We start from the raw sequence: 20,388 nt of genomic DNA, 5'->3' as shown, positions 1-20,388 counted from the left end.
TCAAGTTGATCAATGGAAACAGGATGCACCTGAGCTCAATTTCGAGTCTCATAGCAAAGGGTCTGAATACTTATGTAAATAAGGTATTTCTGTTTTTTTATTTTTAATACAGTTGCAAAAATGTCTCTCAATCTGTTTTCACTTTGTCATTATGGGGTATTGTGTGTAGATTGATGAGGAAATTGTTTTATTTATTCCATTTTAGAATAAGTCTGTAATGTAAAAATGTGGAAAAAGGGAAGGGTTCTGAATACTTTCCGATATGTATAATTATTGTTGTTTTATATAGCTTTTTTTTTTAACAAAAAACATGAACAAAATCAGTAGACAACACATTATGCCCTTTCCATGACTTGAATGCAGGTGAAAGCTATGATCCCTTATTGATGTCCTTGTTAAATCCACTTCTATCAGTGTAGATGAAGGGGGGAGACCAGTTAAAGAAGGCTTTTTAAGCCTTGAGACAAATGAGACGTTTATGTGTGCCATTCAGGGAGCTCCCGAGTGGCGCAGCGGTCTAAGGCACTGCATCTCAGTGCTTGAGGCGTCACTACAGACACCGGCCGTGATTGAGAGTCCCATAGGGCAGAGCAGAATTGGCTCAGCGTCGTCCGGGTTTGGCCGGTGTAGGCCGACATTGTGAATAACAATTTGTTCTTAACTGGCTTGCCTAGTTCAATAGGTTAAAGGTTAAATAAATAATAGGTTGAATAAATAATAGGTTAAATAGGTTAAAGGTTAAATAAATATTAGGTTAAATAGGTTAAAGGTTAAATAGGTTAAAGGTTAAATAAAAAAAGTGAAAAATTTAGAGGGTGAATGGGCAAGACAAAATATTAGAGTGCCTTTGAACGGGGTATGGCACTAGATGCTTGGCACACTGGTTTGAATGTGTCAAGAACTGCAACGCTGCTGGGTTTTTCACACGCAACAGTTTCCCGTGTGTATCAAGAATGGTTCACGACCCAAAGTACATCCAGCCAACTTGACACAACTGTGGGAAGCATTGGGGTCAACATGGGCCAGCATCCCTGTGGAACACTTTCGACACCTTATAGAGTCCATACCCCGACGAATTGAGGCTGTTCTGAGGACAAAAGGGGGATGCAACTCAATATTAGGAAGGTGTTCTTAATGTTTTGAACACTCAATGGCTTATTTAAAAAAAATAAACATTTAAGTGGGTAGATACGCTTTAATATTGAAGATATATTGTGGCATCCATCAATGTAATTGCACTATTACCAATCCCCTATATATATATAAAAGGAAGAAAAAGATGATAAATATATATATTACACACCATTATCTTAACATGGCCATTATCTTAACATCTCTTATTCAGTAAGAAACATGAACATTCAGTAATATTAGATATAATCTTGGGTCATTACAGTAAGTCAACTCTTACGTCTGTATCAATTAATCAATCAGGCAATACACAACCCAATCACCCAATGTTAGGCAGACTGCTGGGTCTTATTAAGCCTTTTTAATCAATATGCAGTTCCTTTCTTCTAAGGTGCTAGTCGTTAGCTTTAGAGACCCAGCTCCACAGGCCCAGAGACCAGGATGTATTGATCCCCTGTTCTGATTGGAAGCTTCCCATCAGGAGTGGGGCAAGATGGGGGAGGTGGTAGTCAGGGTCACAGACTGGCTCCTACAGGGTAGACCATCTCGCTCTCTCGCTCTCTTTCTCTCTTTCTCTCTCTTTCTCACTTTCTCTCTCTTTCTCTATTTCTCTCTCTTTCTCTTCCTCCTCTATTTCTCTCTCTCTCTTTCTCTATTTCTCTCTTTCTCTCTTTCTTTCTTTCTCGCTCTTTCTTTCTCTCTTTCTCTCTTCTCTTTCTTGCTCTCTTTCTCTTCCTCGCTCTCTTTCTCTTCCTCGCTCTCTTTCTTTCTCTCTCTTTCAGGCTCTTTCCTTCCCCCATTCTGTTCTTTTACCACAGCTGTCGCAGGCAGCAGGAGAGGACATGGCGGTGCGTGTGTGTGTGTCTGTGTGTGGCGAAACAAATGGGAAATGTGTTACATTGGGTTTACGGTGACCATTTGTGGTTGAACTGACGTTGGCAGGTGGTGGCATGTCACGTATGTAATGCCAGAGACCGGTTTCACATTTGACACAGCCAACACACCGCTCTGCTGGTGTGTGTGTGTGTGTGTGTGTGTGTGTGATTTGTTGCCCATAACTCCCCCTCCTTCGCATACACTCATCCACACACCATTAAACTGTCAAACGGTGTGAATGCGCTGCTGCACACTAGAACTTAATCCAGAACTGTGACAGTCAGGCTTCCCCAGAACTGACGGCGAGTATCAGTGAGCCACACACACACCCATCCACCCAAAGACAAGCTGATATATAGTTTGAATTTCAAAAGCGTTCTGTTCCAGTCACACACACACCAGGCAGACAACAACGTAGCCTGTCCCTGACTGCCTGCATCTCTCAGCTCCACTACTGTGAGAGGGGAGGAGGAGACAGGAGGAGGAGACAGGAGGAGGAGAAGAGATTCATATTTAGAGTGTTTAATAGTCACATGTACAGGGTTGCAGGTGTGATGGCAGGGTACAGGGTTTAATAGTCACATGTACAGGGTTGCCGGTTTGATGGCAGGGTACAGTGAAAATCTTAGGCTCTGAGCCCGAACATGCAGAACTAAGTGAAATAAAATAATGAAAATGGTAATGAAAAGCAACAATGTAACTAGAAATAGCACTATATACATTGTCACAACTGTAGCGGTGATGAATAAATAAATGTCCAATGGGGTGGAGGCAGAGTAAAGTCTGTTGAGGGGGTGGGTAGGGAAATGACCATGGGGGGAGAAGCATGGGGGGGGGCAGGAGAAAGAATGTCCATCGTGGGAGCCGCAGGTAAGTTACCGTTGAAGGTGTGGGTAAGGGCAGTGTGCAGTGCAATGGCGATTGCGTCGTCCGTGGATCTGTCAGGGCGGTAGGCGAATTGGGGAGGGAGGGAGGAGGTGATATGGCCTTTTGACTTTCAAAGCACTTCATGATGACAGGAGTGCTACAGGTCAGTAGTCGTTCATTTTCTTTCCCCTTCTTGGACACGTGGATGATAGTGGACATCTTGAAGAAGGTGGGTATAACGGCCTGAGCTAGGGAGAGATTGAACATGTCAGAGAACACAACAGCCAGCTGGTCTTCACATGCGCACAGACTTGCAAAGGGCTAACGCGATTCAATGACTTCCACGTTGTCATCGGGGGCTCTCCTCAGCAGCTCATTCTGCTCGAATCGTGATTAAAAGGTGTTTAGCTCCTCCGTTAGGGTGGCGTTGGGGACCATGATGTGGCTGGCTTTCTTTTAGCAATCTATGATCGTTAGGAGCCCCTGCCACAAACGCCTTGTTTCCGACCCGCTGAATTGCTCCTCCACTTTGTCCCTGTGTTATGGCATCTTGATCGATCTGCATAGGTCGTATTTGTACTGTTTAACCAAACTATTGTCCCCGGTCACCTTGCCATGTTTATAAGCAGCATCTCTCTCTTTCAGTTTCCCTACAAGGCTGCTATCAATCCACGCTTTTTGATTCGGGTATGTTTTGAAAGATACTATCAATATCACATCATCTATGAATTTTTTGATGAATTCGGTGTCTGAGTCGGCGTATTCATCAATTATTATCTTCATAAGTGACCCAGGAAATATTCCAGTCCAAAAGTGTGAATTCTGATTGCTTGGACCAATTCTGTACAGACCACCGGAACTTTCCTCTTGAGTCTTTGTTTGTAGGCGGGGAGAAGCAAGATTGAGTCATGGGGAGGGGAGACAAGAGGCGACAAGAGAAGGGATAGGAGAGGAGAAGAGGAATAGGAGCAGTGAAGGGTAGAAATGGAGGGAGGCAGGGTAACAGACAGAGCCTAGAAGACCCATCAGACCCGCCATCTCCCTAACATCTCTGCATCTCTCACCTGGGGCTGGGAGCATCCATGGGTGGCTGGCTGTGCGATAGCAGGGGACTTGGAGGGTGGAGTGTCTGGGAGAGTGTAGGGGGTTGGCTGGGGATGGGGCAGAGACTGCAGAGAGTGACTTGAGCTGGGGCTGGGAAGGTAGGACAGCTGGCTGAGGCTGTGGGTGTAAAGGCAGACGGATGACAGGGCTAGGTAGGTTTGTATTCCATAGAGTAGTGAGTAACGTCAGACCATTCACAGTCATGAGGGCACAGAGTTCTGTTTTTGCAAACCATGACTAATGTCTATATAGATTGTTTTTCTGTATCCAGCCAGGCCAATCTGCTGTTGTTGATTAGACTCTGAAAACACGCTGATGAGGATTCTGAATGCCTCCCCATCCTCACTAGCTAGTGGAAAATCCCATTCGTTTGATCTGGCTGAGCCAAAATATGGGCGGCGCGGCATAATACCATCTCTCCCTCTCTTACTCTCTTATGCCAGCTATTCTTCTTTACCGTGGTATTCCCATGCAGCCTCTTTCGGCTGCATGAATCACAGGCATATCTGTACAGCTGCTTTGCTTTGTCTTATCTGGACTTGAGAGAGGGGGGGTGGAGGGAGATGGGGTGGGGGGAGATGGTGGTGGGGGGAGATGGAGAGGGGGGTGGGGAGATGGGGGAGGGAGGGAGGGTGGGGGGAGTCTTGTTCCCTTGAGGGTGATAATGCTCTGGTACCTGACACCCAGCCAGGCAGGCTCTTCAATCTAGCTCATCATTTCATGAGCAGCTATTGTAGTGCTGCATATCACTGTCTGATCAGCCATCAGAGCCAGTGTTTCCCCTCGGCCCACAGATTGTTTGGGCCAGATTGTGGGAGGAGGCCAGGAGGATGGCCGGGGTGGTGATCTGGGGCCTGTGTTTCAGAAGCATTGTTTTTGTTTTGGCACACCCTCTATGGCTGCTAATTGCTCTTTTGACCAATCACATCAGATCTTTTCCAGAGTTGATCTGAGTGGTCAAACGATCAATAGCTGTGTAAACAGCCTATGTGGTTTCTATTGTTTCTGGCAGGTTGACATGTGTATTTTCTATTGTTTCTGGCAGGTTGGCATGTGTATTTTCTGTTGTTTCTGGCAGGTATGACATGTATATTTTCTATTGTTTCTGGCAGGTTTGGCATGTATATTTTCTATTGTTTCTGGCAGGTTTGGCATGTGTATTTTTTGTTATTGTTTCACCATATATATTATAAATGGGTTACTACATATGAGCTCACATGATATTCTATATTGTGTCAGTGCACATTAGTGTTATGCTACCGTGGGTCGAAATGATCTATAGTCCATAGGAGAGATTCATCTCTTGGACTTACTCAGCAAATCCATAACATCTGTTTCGCAAAAGGATAGCTATAAAAACATAACGGCACTGAAGCACACGTCACACTCGCCAGTGACTTGCTAAGCTGATTTAGCTAGCGTGTCTTGCCTGCTCAATGTGCCTGCTGGGCACTGATTAACAGCATGTAGCTGGTGCTTTATCTATCATAGTTTGACATCTTGCTGATGAATGTTGTCAGAAATCAGTCCTGACAGCAGCGTACTCCATACTGTCTGCGGAGTACTACTAGTTTTCGTTCCCATTTTTTTTATTTGAGAAATACTGCACCAAACATCTTAGATGTAAAATTGTGCGATTAAAACCTCAACAAAAATGTCAATTTATTACAGATTTATTGATTTATCTTAGATTAATTCTGACCATTTTGAGGAAGTGGTACGTTGTTGCTATGGTGTCTCAAAAGCGACAAACAACAGTAACTACCAGGGTACGATAACACAACCACATCATACCACAGCCCCAAGACTGAAATCTCGTTTTTCTTAATGAGCAACAGAAAAACACATGGGGAATCCTGAGTTCAGTCACTCCTTGAGACTGCTATCTCTTTCTACCAATGGAAACTCATTGTGTTGCTGCTGGCCCCAGTGTCCTCCTCCAGTATTGTGTCCTGAGGTGGCAGTGGATAAACTATCTGAACAAACACTCCTGCCACTCACATTGATCCCAGGGTCTCTCGCTCACTCTTTCCCTCTTTCTCTCTCTCGCTCTTCCCAGCTCAACACACCACCACCAGATTCCACGTGCACTCAATTTATATGAAAGCCACCCCTCACCCCCTTCTCTCCCTCCAACCTGCCAAAACATGATAAATGACCACCATTGCTCCAACCCCCCTTCTGCGTTGCATCGGTTGTCTCAGGGACTATGATCTTATTTCCCTTCTTAGAAAAATCTAAGTTAACCTCCACTTGTGTGTGCGTGTCCACGTGCATATTTACTCATTGCCCCAGGCCATCTTAATTTCCACACATAAACCTGTCAGTTGTCTTATTCCAGCACTGCGGGGCTTCCATATGCATGATATCCACTCTATATACAGAATACACTGTAGGATGAATCCCTAAATGGGATACACAGTAGGATGAATCTATATATAGTTTACACCGTGGGATTAATATCAATTCAGGATACATGGTAGAGTAAATTAATCTATATACAGAATACACTGTAGGATGTAGCCTTCTGTGGCCCCTAGCTAATAGCCTCCAATGGCTGGGAATGTTGGAAATTGTTCTGAGTGTGGTAAATGATCCTTTCCCCTTGATTGCTTAATCATAACTCAATATCCGACTGGAACAAATTTGAAATTAGTTGGAGCAGAGTGTGAGATTGGCCATAAAGAAGAAAAAGCAGATGCTCAAACCACATTTGGTCCCTTCATCAGATCTTGTGATCTTTAAGTGGTTTCACTACCCTTAAATGGATTCCCGTCTTACTGCTACTCTTATCTCTCTGTCCTGTAGCAGCCAATGTAACCTTTGATCTATTCTGTTATTGAACTCGCTCTGAGCACTTACAAAGTTGCCTGTTTCCTAATGGTGAGTGGACCATTGTATTTTACATTGAGTCTTCATGTCTGATATAGTGAATGTACATGTCTATATGTAGCCGTAGAGGCCGACTGGGCAGGGTGGCGATCTGTCTTATACCAGTGCGGGTTGGTTGTTGGTAAAGTTAAAGCTGTTCATTTATCTTTTTCTCCTGTAGTGTGTGGGACTAAAATGCCGTCTGCTTTTCCCAGAGCGTAGTAATCCATTTCACATGTTCCCGATCGCCTCAGATCCTCCGTAGCTGCAGTGAGGCGCGGCTGTATCGGAGATCCCACATTCATAATGTGGAGAAGCTGGTTTTTCAGGCCATCTGAGTGGAGAAGACCCATACATATTTAATCTTCTTTCTCCCCCCATGTTTTTATTCATCTCAGCCTTAATCGGCTCTCCACATTCTGAATGTATAATCATGCTATTATACTGTGCCTGCTGCAGTTAGCTTCAAGCTGGGGATCTCTGGGCCAGATACCATCAGATACAATCACATCAGATGAGCTGATGTGGTTACATTATCGGGGCTAGAAATGGGCTTTGTCCACCCCTGAAAATGCAGGTATTCTACAGAAATGGCCTCAGTCGGTCTCATTTCTTTCCTAGAACATACCTTTTCACTGTCTTCTTAGTCATAATTGCTCTTAGGGATGGTGTGTGCTCTGGGCTCCGAGGGTGAACTTCCAGATCAGCCCAAGCACTTTGTCCCATTACCTCGTTGCTGAATAACAACGCAATCATTTCAGTTACCACAGGGCCAGGACTGGGGTCTGCAGAACTGGGGGCCCGGAGTCATAAATGGAGGGACGGGCCATTTGAGGAAAAACGTTTTAGTTATTTTCCTTGGTGAAATTGCCTCAGTCTTGGGGAAAGAAATTGAGGCGCTGCAACATTCTGTGATAATTCAGTGGCGGTTTGTAGGAGGAGGAGGTCAGTCTGAAAGTCACTTTCCCTGATAATTACAACGATACAAAACTGCATTTTCTTTCCTTTCCGGCTTTGACTCCTCCGTCCTTCACAGTCGTGAAATGAATCGATGAGAGAAGTCAGTTTAAAGGTTTGCTGTGCCGCTAAATGAGACGCCGCCTGTTCTGTACATTCACATGGGCTGAGGGAGAGGAGGAGCAGGAGAGACAGAAACCGTCACAGTAAATTCTTCACACTTTTTTCACGGCCTAAGCTTTTAATCGCGGCAGCCACAAGGATGCATGAAATGGAATTAGAATTTCAGATCTATTGATCCTGTATTGATGGATAGCAATGGGGGGCTTAGGCCAGACGGAGGGAACTGTCGCTGGCTCTGAAATACAACCTGTCTAAGAAAATGAGTTTCTGTTTGCATTTCCATGTGTGCATGTTGTTTTTAGCTTTAGGCATCGCACGGCAAAGGGGAATTTTCACTTTCTTTTGAAGTCCCTAATCTTCTACAGGATAGAAAGGACAGGATGAATGCAAATTGTGAGATATAGTTTAGCTGTAAGAAGTACCGCTACTTTCTGACAGGGACATCTAACTGCTGTAGCCTTTGAAGAGCTACCATCAGTGGTCAGAAGAAGCGTAGCCTCCCTAAATGTACATGCTACAGCCTCTAAGAGGTCTGTACTTGAAAGGCACAGGTGGTAATGTGCTCACCCCATAACTGCAGTTGCTGGTTCAAATCCTGCTCCAGTTGTAGGGATTACACCGATCTGACCCTGGCACTGTCCAGTTTGGCGCGGTGCTGCTGTGTGTATTTATGTTTTTGGAAAAAATGACTTGTGTGTATTGTATTAGCATTGCCTCTTCTAAGTGATCCCTTCGTCCTAATGCAGTAGTTTATACTATAAGAAACGACAACACGCCCCCATTAGTCCCATTGGCATAACACACACCCTCATTCCCTCCAGAACAGAGTTACCATGCTGTCGCCACTTTGTGGCGTTACCATGGAGAGTGTGCGGTTGCCAAGGTACTTCTAAAACGAACATTGAGGGTCATCATTTATTTCTGTCAGTAAGGAGGGGGAGGTAGGGGGCATTGAGGGGCTGAGAGGAGAGGGCCACCTTCCTCCCAATACCTTCCTCAAAAAGGGGCACCTCTGGCTAGTTCGAGAGAGAGAGTTTTAAATCATCTTTATTGGGTCTGGGAACCCACAACACAATAAACACTCAAACAAAACCATAGTTACACATCAATTAAAAACACAACACCAAATCCTCCTCCACACTAACTTAACACAACAGGCTCTGAATACCCCCATATACTCATAAACAGATCAATATTGTTAACCAGTTTGTAATAGGCTGTCCCCGAATAACCTGTACTTTAGCCCAAATATAAACAGTTGGGAAGAGAAAACCTCTCCCAAAGCTGAGAACCAAGAAGTGATCAGGTCAATCATCCCGACCATCCTGGGACACTGTAAAAACAGATGTGCCAGAGTTTCAGACTCAGCACAGAATATACACCCTTCCCCAACTGTCGGATCCAGGTGTACCATGTATTATCCTCCATTGGAGGTCAGCTGTCCTCTTTTCAATAGGCAGTTTGTGAAAAAGAGGCTCTTCAAAAAGCCACATCCCTGGTGGCGTGCCGGCCTTACGGGACTTGACAAGAACTCTCCATGCCTGCATAACAGACTCATAAAAGTCAGGCCAGGCAAATCACCCCCTCCAGCTTTAAGAGGAAAAGGTGCTTGTCTAAGCCCAAACAGCCCACTCTCCTCATCACTGTGTAGGCCGTGTCGACCCGGCTAGAACCTTCACTGTACAACAGTCTCTATGCTGCTTGAACCTTCACTGTACAACAGTCTCTGGGCTGCTTGAAGCCAGGAAAGCCATAATCCTAGAGGAAATATCCACCAGGCCTTGTCCATCCTCGTGCAGTGGCAGGTACAGGGCAACAGCTTTTATCCAGTGTTGTCCAGACTAGAAGAAATTGACAAGGGTCCTCTGAAGCTCAGGCCCCCCGGTGGCTGTAAAGTCATTAGTCTGTGCCACAGGGTAGAGGCAGCAAGATTATTAGCTACCAATACCCTTCCCCTATAAGACAGCTGGGGCAGCACCCATTTCCACCTTGACAGTCTGGCACACCCTTTCTCCACAACACCCTGCCAAAACATGACATCATGTAACAACTTAACATTAAAATACCAGTAAGGTGATAACCTTCGTGGACAGGACAGGTGAATATCAACAGTAACAATATGATGATCAGAGAAACTCACAGGAGTAGAATCACACCTTCCAACCCTACTACAGTAGTGGTCAGATACATACAACCTGTCTAACCTTCCAACCCTACTACAGTAGTGATCAGATACATACAACCTGTCTAACCTTCCAACCGTACTACTGCAGTGATCAGATACATACAACCTGTCTAACCTTCCAACCCTACTACAGTAGTGATCAGATACATACAACCTGTCTAACCTTCCAACCCTACTACAGTAGTGATCAGATACATACAACCTGTCTATCCTTCCAACCCTACTACAGTAGTGATCAGATACATACAACCTGTCTAACCTTCCAACCCTACTACAGTAGTGATCAGATACATACAACCTGTCTAACCTTCCAACCCTACTACAGTAGTGATCAGATACATACAACCTGTCTAACCTTCCAACCCTACTACAGTAGTGATCAGATACATACAACCTGTCTAACCTTCCAACCCTACTACAGTAGTGATCAGATACATACAACCTGTCTAACCTTCCAACCCTACTACAGTATTGATCAGACACATACAACCTGTCTAACCTTCCAACCCTACTACAGTAGTGATCAGATACATACAACCTGTCTAACCTTCCATCCCTACTACAGTAGTGATCAGATACATACAACCTGTCTAACCTTCCAACCCTACTACAGTAGTGATCAGATACATACAACCTGTCTAACCTTCCAACCCTACTACAGTATTGATCAGACACATACAACCTGTCTAACCTTCCAACCCTACTACAGTAGTGATCAGATACATACAACCTGTCTAACCTTCCAACCCTACTACAGTATTGATCAGACACATACAACCTGTCTAACCTTCCAACCCTACTACAGTAGTGATCAGATACATACAACCTGTCTAACCTTCCAACCCTACTACAGTAGTGATCAGATACATACAACCTGTCTAACCTTCCAACCCTACTACAGTATTGATCAGACACATACAACCTGTCTAACCTTGCTGCACTGACATGACCTTCATTAACTTTTAGCCATGTGTACTGCCTAACTTGTGCATGTCTTACTCTCCACACATCAGAAAGCTCAAACTCAGTTAATAGACCAGACAGGCAAGTGGCTGACTGCAGGTGAAATTCTTCAGCAGTACGGTCAACAGTAAAATCTACTGTACAAATCCAGTCCCCCCCTAAAACCACACACCCCTCTTAGTCACACTATCTTAAGGTTTCCTTTATTTGATCAAAAACAGCAATACGCTCTGTACCGTCATTAGGAGCATAAACATACAAAAAAAACATAACATCCACCTTGACCAATAAAACCCCAGCACTGAAATTAGTACCATGACTGAGTATATGCTGCCCCTCCCACCACATACCCCAGTCAACCTCATTAGCCTCATCACTGTGTCTTCTGTAGAAAAACTACAGTAAGCCTTTTCTGTTTTATTACTTCTAATACCCAAGCCCTCTTATTCCTGTCCCTTCCACCAGTAATATTGAGAGAACCTGCCCTTAGTACCTCCATATAGAAAAGAGAACCTACCCTTAGTACCTCCATATAGAAAAGAGAACCTACCCTTAGTACCTCCATATAGAAAAGAGAACCTACCCTTAGTACCTCCATATAGAAAAGAGAACCTACCCTTAGTACCTCCATATAGAAAAGAGAACCTACCCTTAGTACCTCCATATAGAAAAGAGAACCTACCCTTAGTACCTCCATATAGAAAAGAGAACCTACCCTTAGTACCTCCATATAGAAAAGAGAACCTACCCTTAGTACCTCCATATAGAAAAGAGAACCTACCCTTAGTACCTCCATATAGAAAAGAGAACCTACCCTTAGTACCTCCATATAGAAAAGAGAACCTACCCTTAGTACCTCCATATAGAAAAGAGAAAGGAGAAGCAGAAGAAACCACAGAGAAACCAAAGAGAAAAAAGACACCCTATGAGGCGTGATCATCATCATTATTTTAATGTTCTCTTAACCTGACCACGTTTCCCACTACCTTTTGCTGCTGTGACAGCAGTAACAAATTTCCTCAAGCGAAACCGCTTCTTCTCACTCAACTGGTCTAACCCCACCGTCTTCTGTAACATCACAGCTGACCTCACAAACTTATCAACATCAAAATAATCTGCCAAATTGACAGATTTCCCAAAAGTCTGATCCAGGAACCCATTTACCTCCTCTAGATTGTAAATTGAGTCGTCACCAGCTGCTATCATATCAATAGAGATATCCATATCCTTCTCCTGATCCTCCTCAACTGAGGCCACAGACCCCTGACTCCCCTCTTCCACATCCCTCTCAACACTCCCCACTTGCACCCCATCACTCATACCAGGCATCTCCTCCACTACCTGGGAGACTAGCCCCACCTGAACCCCCTCCTGTACCCCATCACTCATAGTGGGCATCTTCTCCACTACCTGGGAGACGAGCCCCACCTGAACCCCCTCCTGTACCCCATTACTCATAGTGGGCATCTCCTCCACTACCTGGAAGATTAGCTCCACATGAACCCCCTCCTGTACCCCAGCACTCGTACTGGGCACCTCCTCACCAGTCTGAGGAAATGGCTCTTCAGATCCATCCTTACCTTCTACAACAATATTTTTCTGCTGCATAACATTTCCCTCTGGTACAAGTTGCAACTCCGTGCCCTCAACACGGACAACTTGTTCCTCAGCAACAGGTGCTTGTGGCTGCTCTACCACTGTCGGCCCACCTCTCCCTACATCAGTGGGCCCAGGTGTTATGAGGACCACCTGCGCCCCTCCTTCTGCCTTCTCCCTTTTCGGACAAGCATGTCGCTTATGACCAACATCCCCACACTCAAAGCACTGTTGACTACCCGTACTAGCATGAGCCATATACAGTCTGTTGTCATACTTGACTTTAAACGATAACTCCAAAGTCTGCTCCGGTGAGTCCAAAAACATAAATACCTGTCGCCGAATCGACATAACCTGTTTCAAAGCCGGGTGTTCGCAACCCAACGGGACAATCTTAACTGAACTTGCGAACTTCCCAAACCGCAATAACTCGCGCTCCAATAGCTCAATGGGAATAAACGGCGGTACATTCGAAATCGTTACCCTTGTTGACGGAGAAAAAAGCGGCGTAATTTGAATAAACATTCCTTTAAGAAGTACGCCCTGCTCAACCATACGATCAACAAGGCGCTCTTTAAGAAAAACCACCACCGCTTTATTCATCCGTGACGCATAAGCAACATTCTCATATCCTACCTTCTCTCCCACGGCGACCAGAAACTCCTCCACCATGACAGTAGCTTCAGTAACACACCTAAAGCCGTGTCGAAGTGACAGGGACGGAGTCCCCATGTGGGTCGCCATCCCCACCAAAACCAGGGTCATTTCGACAGGAAATAAAATATACCTAATTCTACCACAACAACTAAATAAAAATAATGATAACCTTAATCATGCATAGGAAGAAGAAAAAAGATAGCACCAAGAAAAGGAAACATAAAAGAAAAACCAAGATATCTAACTTTTCACAACACTCACAGTCACTCACACAATTCCCAGCATGCACCAAACACTCCCAGCATGCAGAGAGAGAGAGAGAGATTCCCATGCCAATAAAGCCCTTAAATTTATAATTTAATTGAGAGAGATGCCTGCCTGCATATGGCCGACCTTAGTGATGTTTATCCATGGAGTTGTTATAGCTGAAGCCCAGACCAGGCCCCCCACACTCTGTTACCCCCCCCCCCCCCCATCTCATCATTAATCTGGTGCCCAGTAGAATGGTAGTGCTGTGGGTTTGACTGACCACCGACCTGGAGGCTAAACACTACAGTACTCAGCCTTGTCTGTCATGTGCTATTGTTTTTTACCCACTGTATTCTCCGTTAATCCCAAGCTAATAATAGGGAAAATATGTTATTTTCAGTTTTGAACACTCTGTCAATTTGAGATTGACTGCATCACGTTTCTCTTGCTCGGTCTCCCTTGTCTCACTCAATCTTGTCTCACTCTCTCTTGCTTTGTCTCACTCACTCTTGTCTCTGTCTCTCTTGTCTCACTCACTCTTCTCACTCACTCTTGTCTCTGTCTCTCTTGTCTCTGTCTCTCTTGTCTCTGTCTCTCTTGTCTCTGTCTCTCTTTTCTTACTCTCTCTTGTCTCACTCTCTCTTGTCTCACTCTCTTTGCACCCCCCCCCCTGTCTGTGTATGTTCCCTCATATGGTACCTCCCTCCATCCACACAGCCAATTACAGCTCTCATATTCACTTTGAGCGCTAGCTGTCAAAGAGCTTGAAAAGGTTAGCTATCAAATACGTGTTAGTCTCAGTCTGTCTACCTCTCTACCTGTCCTCTCTATGCATGATTAAGGAGAGGAAGGACTGATTCATCCTCTGTTCAGACTGGGATGATAGATGGATGGGGGGAGAGAGAGAAGTTTTATTTGTATTTATTTATTTTTTAATTAATATCACAGTGCAGTTAACACGGAACTACCACTAACAGGTCCCGAGATTATCATCATAAAGGCCAAAAACTGTTTTGAACAAATACCTAATGCAACAATGCTGTAAGGAGGAGATAGGTCAGTAAGAGGAGATATGCATATTTACAATGATTTGCCACGGATAATAAAGCGCTCCTCGCATAATTGTCGTTAATAGTGGGAAAAGTGACAGGGAAGCAATAGCAGTGAAGTCCTTTAATGCAATACTTTGATAAGTTAAATGAGAAGGTGATGAAATACAAACTTTGCGAGGTGGAAATGAGCTGCAGTGGCAGTACAGGTGCTGATAGAGAGGCACCGTGAGACCTAACCCATTTTTGGCAGCAGTACAATAAGGGATCGAGTGAGAAAGTCACAGCGCTAATTACAGAAATGATTGCAGTTTATATGCAACCATTGTCAGTGGTAAAGGATGGCGGCTTCACTGCCCTGATGGTATAGCTAGAACCAGGCTACAAGATGCCATGTTGAAAAACCGGGACGGCCCTGTTGGAGATATTGTAGAATGATTGCTCTGCAAGTACAAATCGTGAGCTCTCAAACAACATACGTGGTGTTAACAACCATTTTTGAACATCTATGAACATGCTGTCATACATCACTGCAACGAACCATCACATTGATGACAAATGGGACATGAAGTCCCATGTACTGAGAACATGGATAAAGGCAACATAAAACGACATTAATAGCATCGTTGCTGAGTGGTTGGGGGACAGCAGTAAGGTGAGCTGTCTAGTAACTAGCCAGGATTGTGGTAGATTGAACTGCACTGCCCACTAGCGGTCACATGTGACCATATCTGAATTTGGAATTCACGTCATTTGATTTGCTTTAAACGTTTACATTTGTCACACCCCTGCCCTCCACCTCTCAGCTGCTCTCCACCTCTCCGCTTCTCTCCACCTCTCCGCTTCTCTCCACCTCTCCGCTTCTGTCCCACCTCTCCGCTGCTCTCCACCTCTCCGCTGCTCTCCCACCTATCCGCTGCTCTCCCACCTCTCCGCTGCTCTCCACCTCTCCGCTGCTCTCCACATCGCCGCTGCTCTCCACATCTCCGCTGCTCTCCACATCTCCGCTGCTCTCCCACCTCTCCGCTGCTCTCCCACCTCTCCGCTGCTCTCCGCTTCTCCGCTTCTCTCCACCTCTCCGCTTCTCTCCCACCTCTCCGCTGCTCTCCACCTCTCCGCTGCTCTCCACCTCTCCGCTGCTCTCCCACCTATCCGCTGCTCTCCCACCTCTCCGCTGCTCTCCACCTCTCCGCTGCTCTCCACCTCTCCGCTGCTCTCCACATCTCCGCTGCTCTCCCACCTATCCGCTGCTCTCCCACCTCTCCGCTGCTCTCCACCTCTCCGCTGCTCTCCACCTCTCCGCTGCTCTCCACATCTCCGCTGCTCTCCCACCTATCCGCTGCTCTCCCACCTCTCCGCTGCTCTCCACCTCTCCGCTGCTCTCCACCTCTCCGCTGCTCTCCACCTCTCCGCTGCTCTCCACATCTCCGCTGCTCTCCCACCTATCCCCTGCTCTCCCACCTCTCCGCTGCTCTCCACCTCTCCGCTGCTCTCCACCTCTCCGCTGCTCTCCACATCTCCGCTGCTCTCCACATCTCCGCTGCTCTCCCACCTCTCCGCTGCTCTCCCACCTCTCCGCTGCTCTCCACCTCTCCGCTGCTCTCCCACCTCTCCGCTGCTCTCCCACCTCTCCGCTGCTCTCCCACATCTCCGCTGCTCTCCCACCTCTCCGCTGCTCTCCACCTCTCCGCTGCTTTCCCACCTCTCCGCTGCTCTCCACATCTCCGCTGCTGAAATGTACAACCTTGCTGATACATTGGCTCTCATCCCATCAGGACATAAAATATTCATGCTTCTTCTCTCTTCTTTCTTTTTGCCGCTGTTTTACATTTATTTTATTATTTTTTGGAATGGGGGGGGATTGTGGGAGGCTGTCTCTGTTGAATGTGGAGAGAGGATTAGGAAATGCTGTTAGGGGAGCTAGAGAGAGTTAGAACAGCCATCAGTCTGTGTTCTTCCACTCAGTGTAAATGCAGCTCTGGTGTACCTAGCTACATATCGCTTCCCATTAGCCTACATTACAGTCTAATGCTGTCTTCTCCTCTCTCTCCCCCTCATAGACAGACAAGCTGGAGGCCTTGGGTGGGTGTCTGTCTGTCTATCCTCTCTCTCTCTCTCTCTCTCTCTCTCTCTCTCTTTCTCTTCCCTCCACTCCCCTCCCATCCCATCCCTATCTGATCTAATTGTAGTTCTTTGTGGCCCAGGCTGAAGGTCGACATTGGGGGGCAGTCATCACTGCTGAGAGTTGGCCAAGACCTACTGTAGATAGATGAATAGATTGTCTTGAACTGCTGCACCTGCTAACCTCTGTCACCACCAATGTTATCAGTGTCACAGCAGCCTTTGTATCCCCTCAGACCTTTGGCTTTAGATAACATTTTATCATTAGTGTGATTAATTAGCAAAACAATATTCTAAAAAGGGTAAGAATTGGCTTCTCAAAGCCATGTCTGTGGTTGAGTGATATGTGGAACCTTCTATTAAAGCAGCATAACCACCACCCACCTGAGAAAACCTTACTACTCTCTCGGAGCGACTCGTCCTCTGCTTTGCTTTTCAGCAGCCTCTGCGCTGTGCCGCAGCGGCTAATCTTGTTTTTATATGCCGTGGCACGGACCTTGCTCCTGACAGAAGGAACGGGAGTCTTCAGCATAGCAGGGCTGTGTGTTTCTGTCTGATCTAGAGCGTTACTTTCTCTCCACACCCACCTCTTTTTCACAGCCTCTTTTTACGTTTAAAAACTCTGGTCCTCAGAAGGGAAATTTGGAAGCGGCTCAGTTGGAAGTGTGATATCCTCCACAGCAGCAGCAGCACGACTCAGGAGGGAGATTTGGGCGTCTTTCAAGATTGTGACTGAAGCAGGAATACCAGGGGGACTTTACTATGATGTATAGCCTAGTTCTCACAGTTGATTGTTTTGTATGGAGAGATTTGAGGCATTTCTCCATGGTATTCCACAAGGAATGCTATATGGAATGATGTTGAGCTTTCCTTCATGGAATACCATGAGGAATTCTATAGGGAACCATGGAATGATATCAGATTTTTCCCCCATCAAGCTACTCTAATCAGAAATCAATAACACATTAAATGCATTCCGTGTTAGATATCTACTCATGTATTCTGAAGTGTCATGCTTTGTGGTGTACAGTAATAAACCTTTGAGAATTCTCTCCCTTTAACACCTTTTGGATTGCATTATGAACGATATCGGCAAAATGCATGTGATAAGTGATTGGTATGGTCAGTGTCGATTCATTTCCGGTTTATCGTCCCAGCTCTACCGCAGTACTTTGAGTACAGCAGTCAGTGGTCAATTATACACTTCTCTAGTAGTTCTTTCTCTATGAGAAATGAGAATGGTTTTATGTAGGTGATTATTTTGCTTTTCTCACCTTTTTCAAACTTTTTTTATTGTGAATGTTTGAAACTAGGACTGTGTCCTCAGAGATCAGAGCATGGTCAATAACAGCCAATAAGACACTGGTGTAATTTGATTGAGTTAATTAGCTTGCACATCCAACGCAGATGCAGTGTGATAGGACAGTGTGCTATTCAGAGATATACGTTCCCATTGGTTTCTGTCTGTCCCTATCCGCTGGCTTCATTTCTTTTGGGTTACGGTTTGGCTGCTTGTTTCTCTCCCCTCCCCTCTGATCCTATGTGTGTTTGAGGGGCATAGGAGGTGAGTTTCCCCAAGGGCCATGACTTCACTTTACATGCCTGAACAGACGGGCTCAGCAGCTCGCCTCCAGTTTTTTTTCTCTCGCTCGCTCTCTTTCTCGCTCTCTTTCTCTCTCACTGTCTATCGATTGTGTGTGTGAGGGCCAAGGGTGGGGTGGTGCGGTGTGTGTGTATGTGTGTGTGTGTGTGTGTGTAGGGGTTTTTGGCAGCTCTAATAGCGTGCGTAGGTGAATGCAAGGACTGCTTTTAAAATGAACTTTCAGAGGAGCACCGGCACTGTATCCTACACCTCTCCCACACACGTAAACAAACAACAAATATGGCATGAGTGTGAGTTATGAAAAGGGAATGTTCTTTGCCCTCTTGTTTGATTATTTGATATTTCTTTCTTGTTTCATTCTAGGTCATAACCACAAACCATCCAGGAGAATGTTGCTATTGGGATGACCTTTGTGACCTCACCATTGCCCGCCCCTGTAAAGATCAACCACCAATCAGGAACCCTGAGGGATGTGGTTGGCTGGTTCCAGTGATGGACAGGTGACCAGCCATCCCTCTAGCTTCCCTCTCCTGCTCTGATTCCCCCTCTCCTTCCCCCCTCCCCTCCCTCCCTGGCGTGCAGTGCCCCCCCCAGGACGGAAACCCCCCACATCTCTGCCATGGTGACATAATCAGCAACACAGTATGTGGGAGAACCAATATGGTGAAACCATCTAATTTCTATCCCCAGTAGCTGCTCAAGCTGCTGGTGCTGCTGTTGCTTCTATAGCCTGTGGATTACTAACCAGAAGACTGGAAAAAACAACATTGACTTTGGACTGATTTATTTCTGCTAAGCCTTCACTAGGCTAGCCTACACTATCCTGTCCTACCCTACCCTACCAACAAGCCCGTTTCGGTCAGTAGTTCAGTCGGGTCAGGCGTGTGCGTGACGATGCTGGGATGTGTGTCCCGCCTGCGTCGGCTGGTCCGTCTTGTCCGCCACCTCCCCCTCCAGACCTCCCTGCTCCTCCTCTTCCTCTTCTGCACCGTCAGCGTCTTCGTCTCCGCGTACTTCCTGTACGGCGCGAAACAGGAGCTTGAGCACTCAGGAGGGGGCGTGGCTGGTGGCGAGGGGGCGTCGGCCGTCTACGATGACCTCCGGGTGAGCCCGTCGCGCCTGCTCCCAGTGCGGGCGGTGTCTGGGGGGCCCGGGGGCGAAGGAGGGGTGAGGACAGACCCTGTGGTGCTGGTGTTTGTAGAGAGCCAGTACTCTCAGCTGGGCCAGGATATCGTGGCCATCCTGGAGTCGGGACGTTTCCGGTACCGGACGGAGATCTCTCCCGGTAAAGGGGACATGCCCACGTTAACTGATAAGGAGCACGGACGCTTCACGCTGGTCATCTACGAGAACATCCTGAAGTACGTCAACCTGGACGCCTGGAACAGAGAGCTGCTGGACAAGTACTGTGTGGAATATGGAGTGGGCATCATCGGCTTCTTTAAGGTCAGAATCCTTAGTTGCTACATACATTTTTGGCCTTTTAGCACTAGCCCGTATTGTTATCAGATGATAACTCCACCGATAACCAATATTCAATAAATAGGATGAAAAAGGGAAATCTCCCGAATACATTCTCGTGCTGATCCGAACACATTCTCATGCTGATCCCAACACATTCTCATGCTGATCCCAACACATTCTCATGCTGATCCCAACACATTCTCATGCTGATCCCAACACATTCTCATGCTGATCCCAACACATTCTCATGCTGATCCGAACACATTCTCATGCTGATCCCAACACATTCTCATGCTGATCCCAACACATTCTCATGCTGATCCCAACACATTCTCATGCTGATCCCAACACATTCTCATGCTGATCCCAACACATTCTCATGCTGATCCCAACACATTCTCATGCTGATCCCAACACAATCTCATGATTTCATTCATTTCACAACATAAGAAATCAACATTTTATATATTTCTTGGACAATTTACATTTTGGATGGAAATTCATGAGAACTGTGTGGAAAAATAAGTATTTTTCATCTCCCTAAAACATTATATCGGCAGATACTGTATATT

General features: G+C 46.0%; 1 protein-coding gene across 3 annotated transcripts in view; it reads left to right on the top strand.

Annotated features, from left to right (window-relative positions):
* Positions 1 to 20,388, top strand: part of LOC115205393 (bifunctional heparan sulfate N-deacetylase/N-sulfotransferase 1) — an 89,332-nt gene that overhangs the window by 46,431 nt on the left and 22,513 nt on the right. For 2 of the 3 annotated variants that reach the window (XM_029771340.1, XM_029771339.1), the window contains one exon: positions 18,716 to 19,798. In XM_029771340.1, the coding sequence (XP_029627200.1) occupies positions 19,247 to 19,798 (552 nt within the window). In that variant the 5' untranslated portion in view covers positions 18,716 to 19,246. Of the gene's footprint in view, positions 1 to 66; positions 84 to 18,715; positions 19,799 to 20,388 lie in introns of those variants that run through there. The other variant, XM_029771341.1, reaches the window with a different exon arrangement.

This window comes from Salmo trutta, chromosome 13 (assembly GCF_901001165.1).
Source record: "Salmo trutta chromosome 13, fSalTru1.1, whole genome shotgun sequence".
NCBI lineage: Eukaryota > Metazoa > Chordata > Actinopteri > Salmoniformes > Salmonidae > Salmo > Salmo trutta.
Note: the sequence above shows the minus strand (reverse complement) of the source record. Positions and strands in the feature narration are given on the sequence as shown.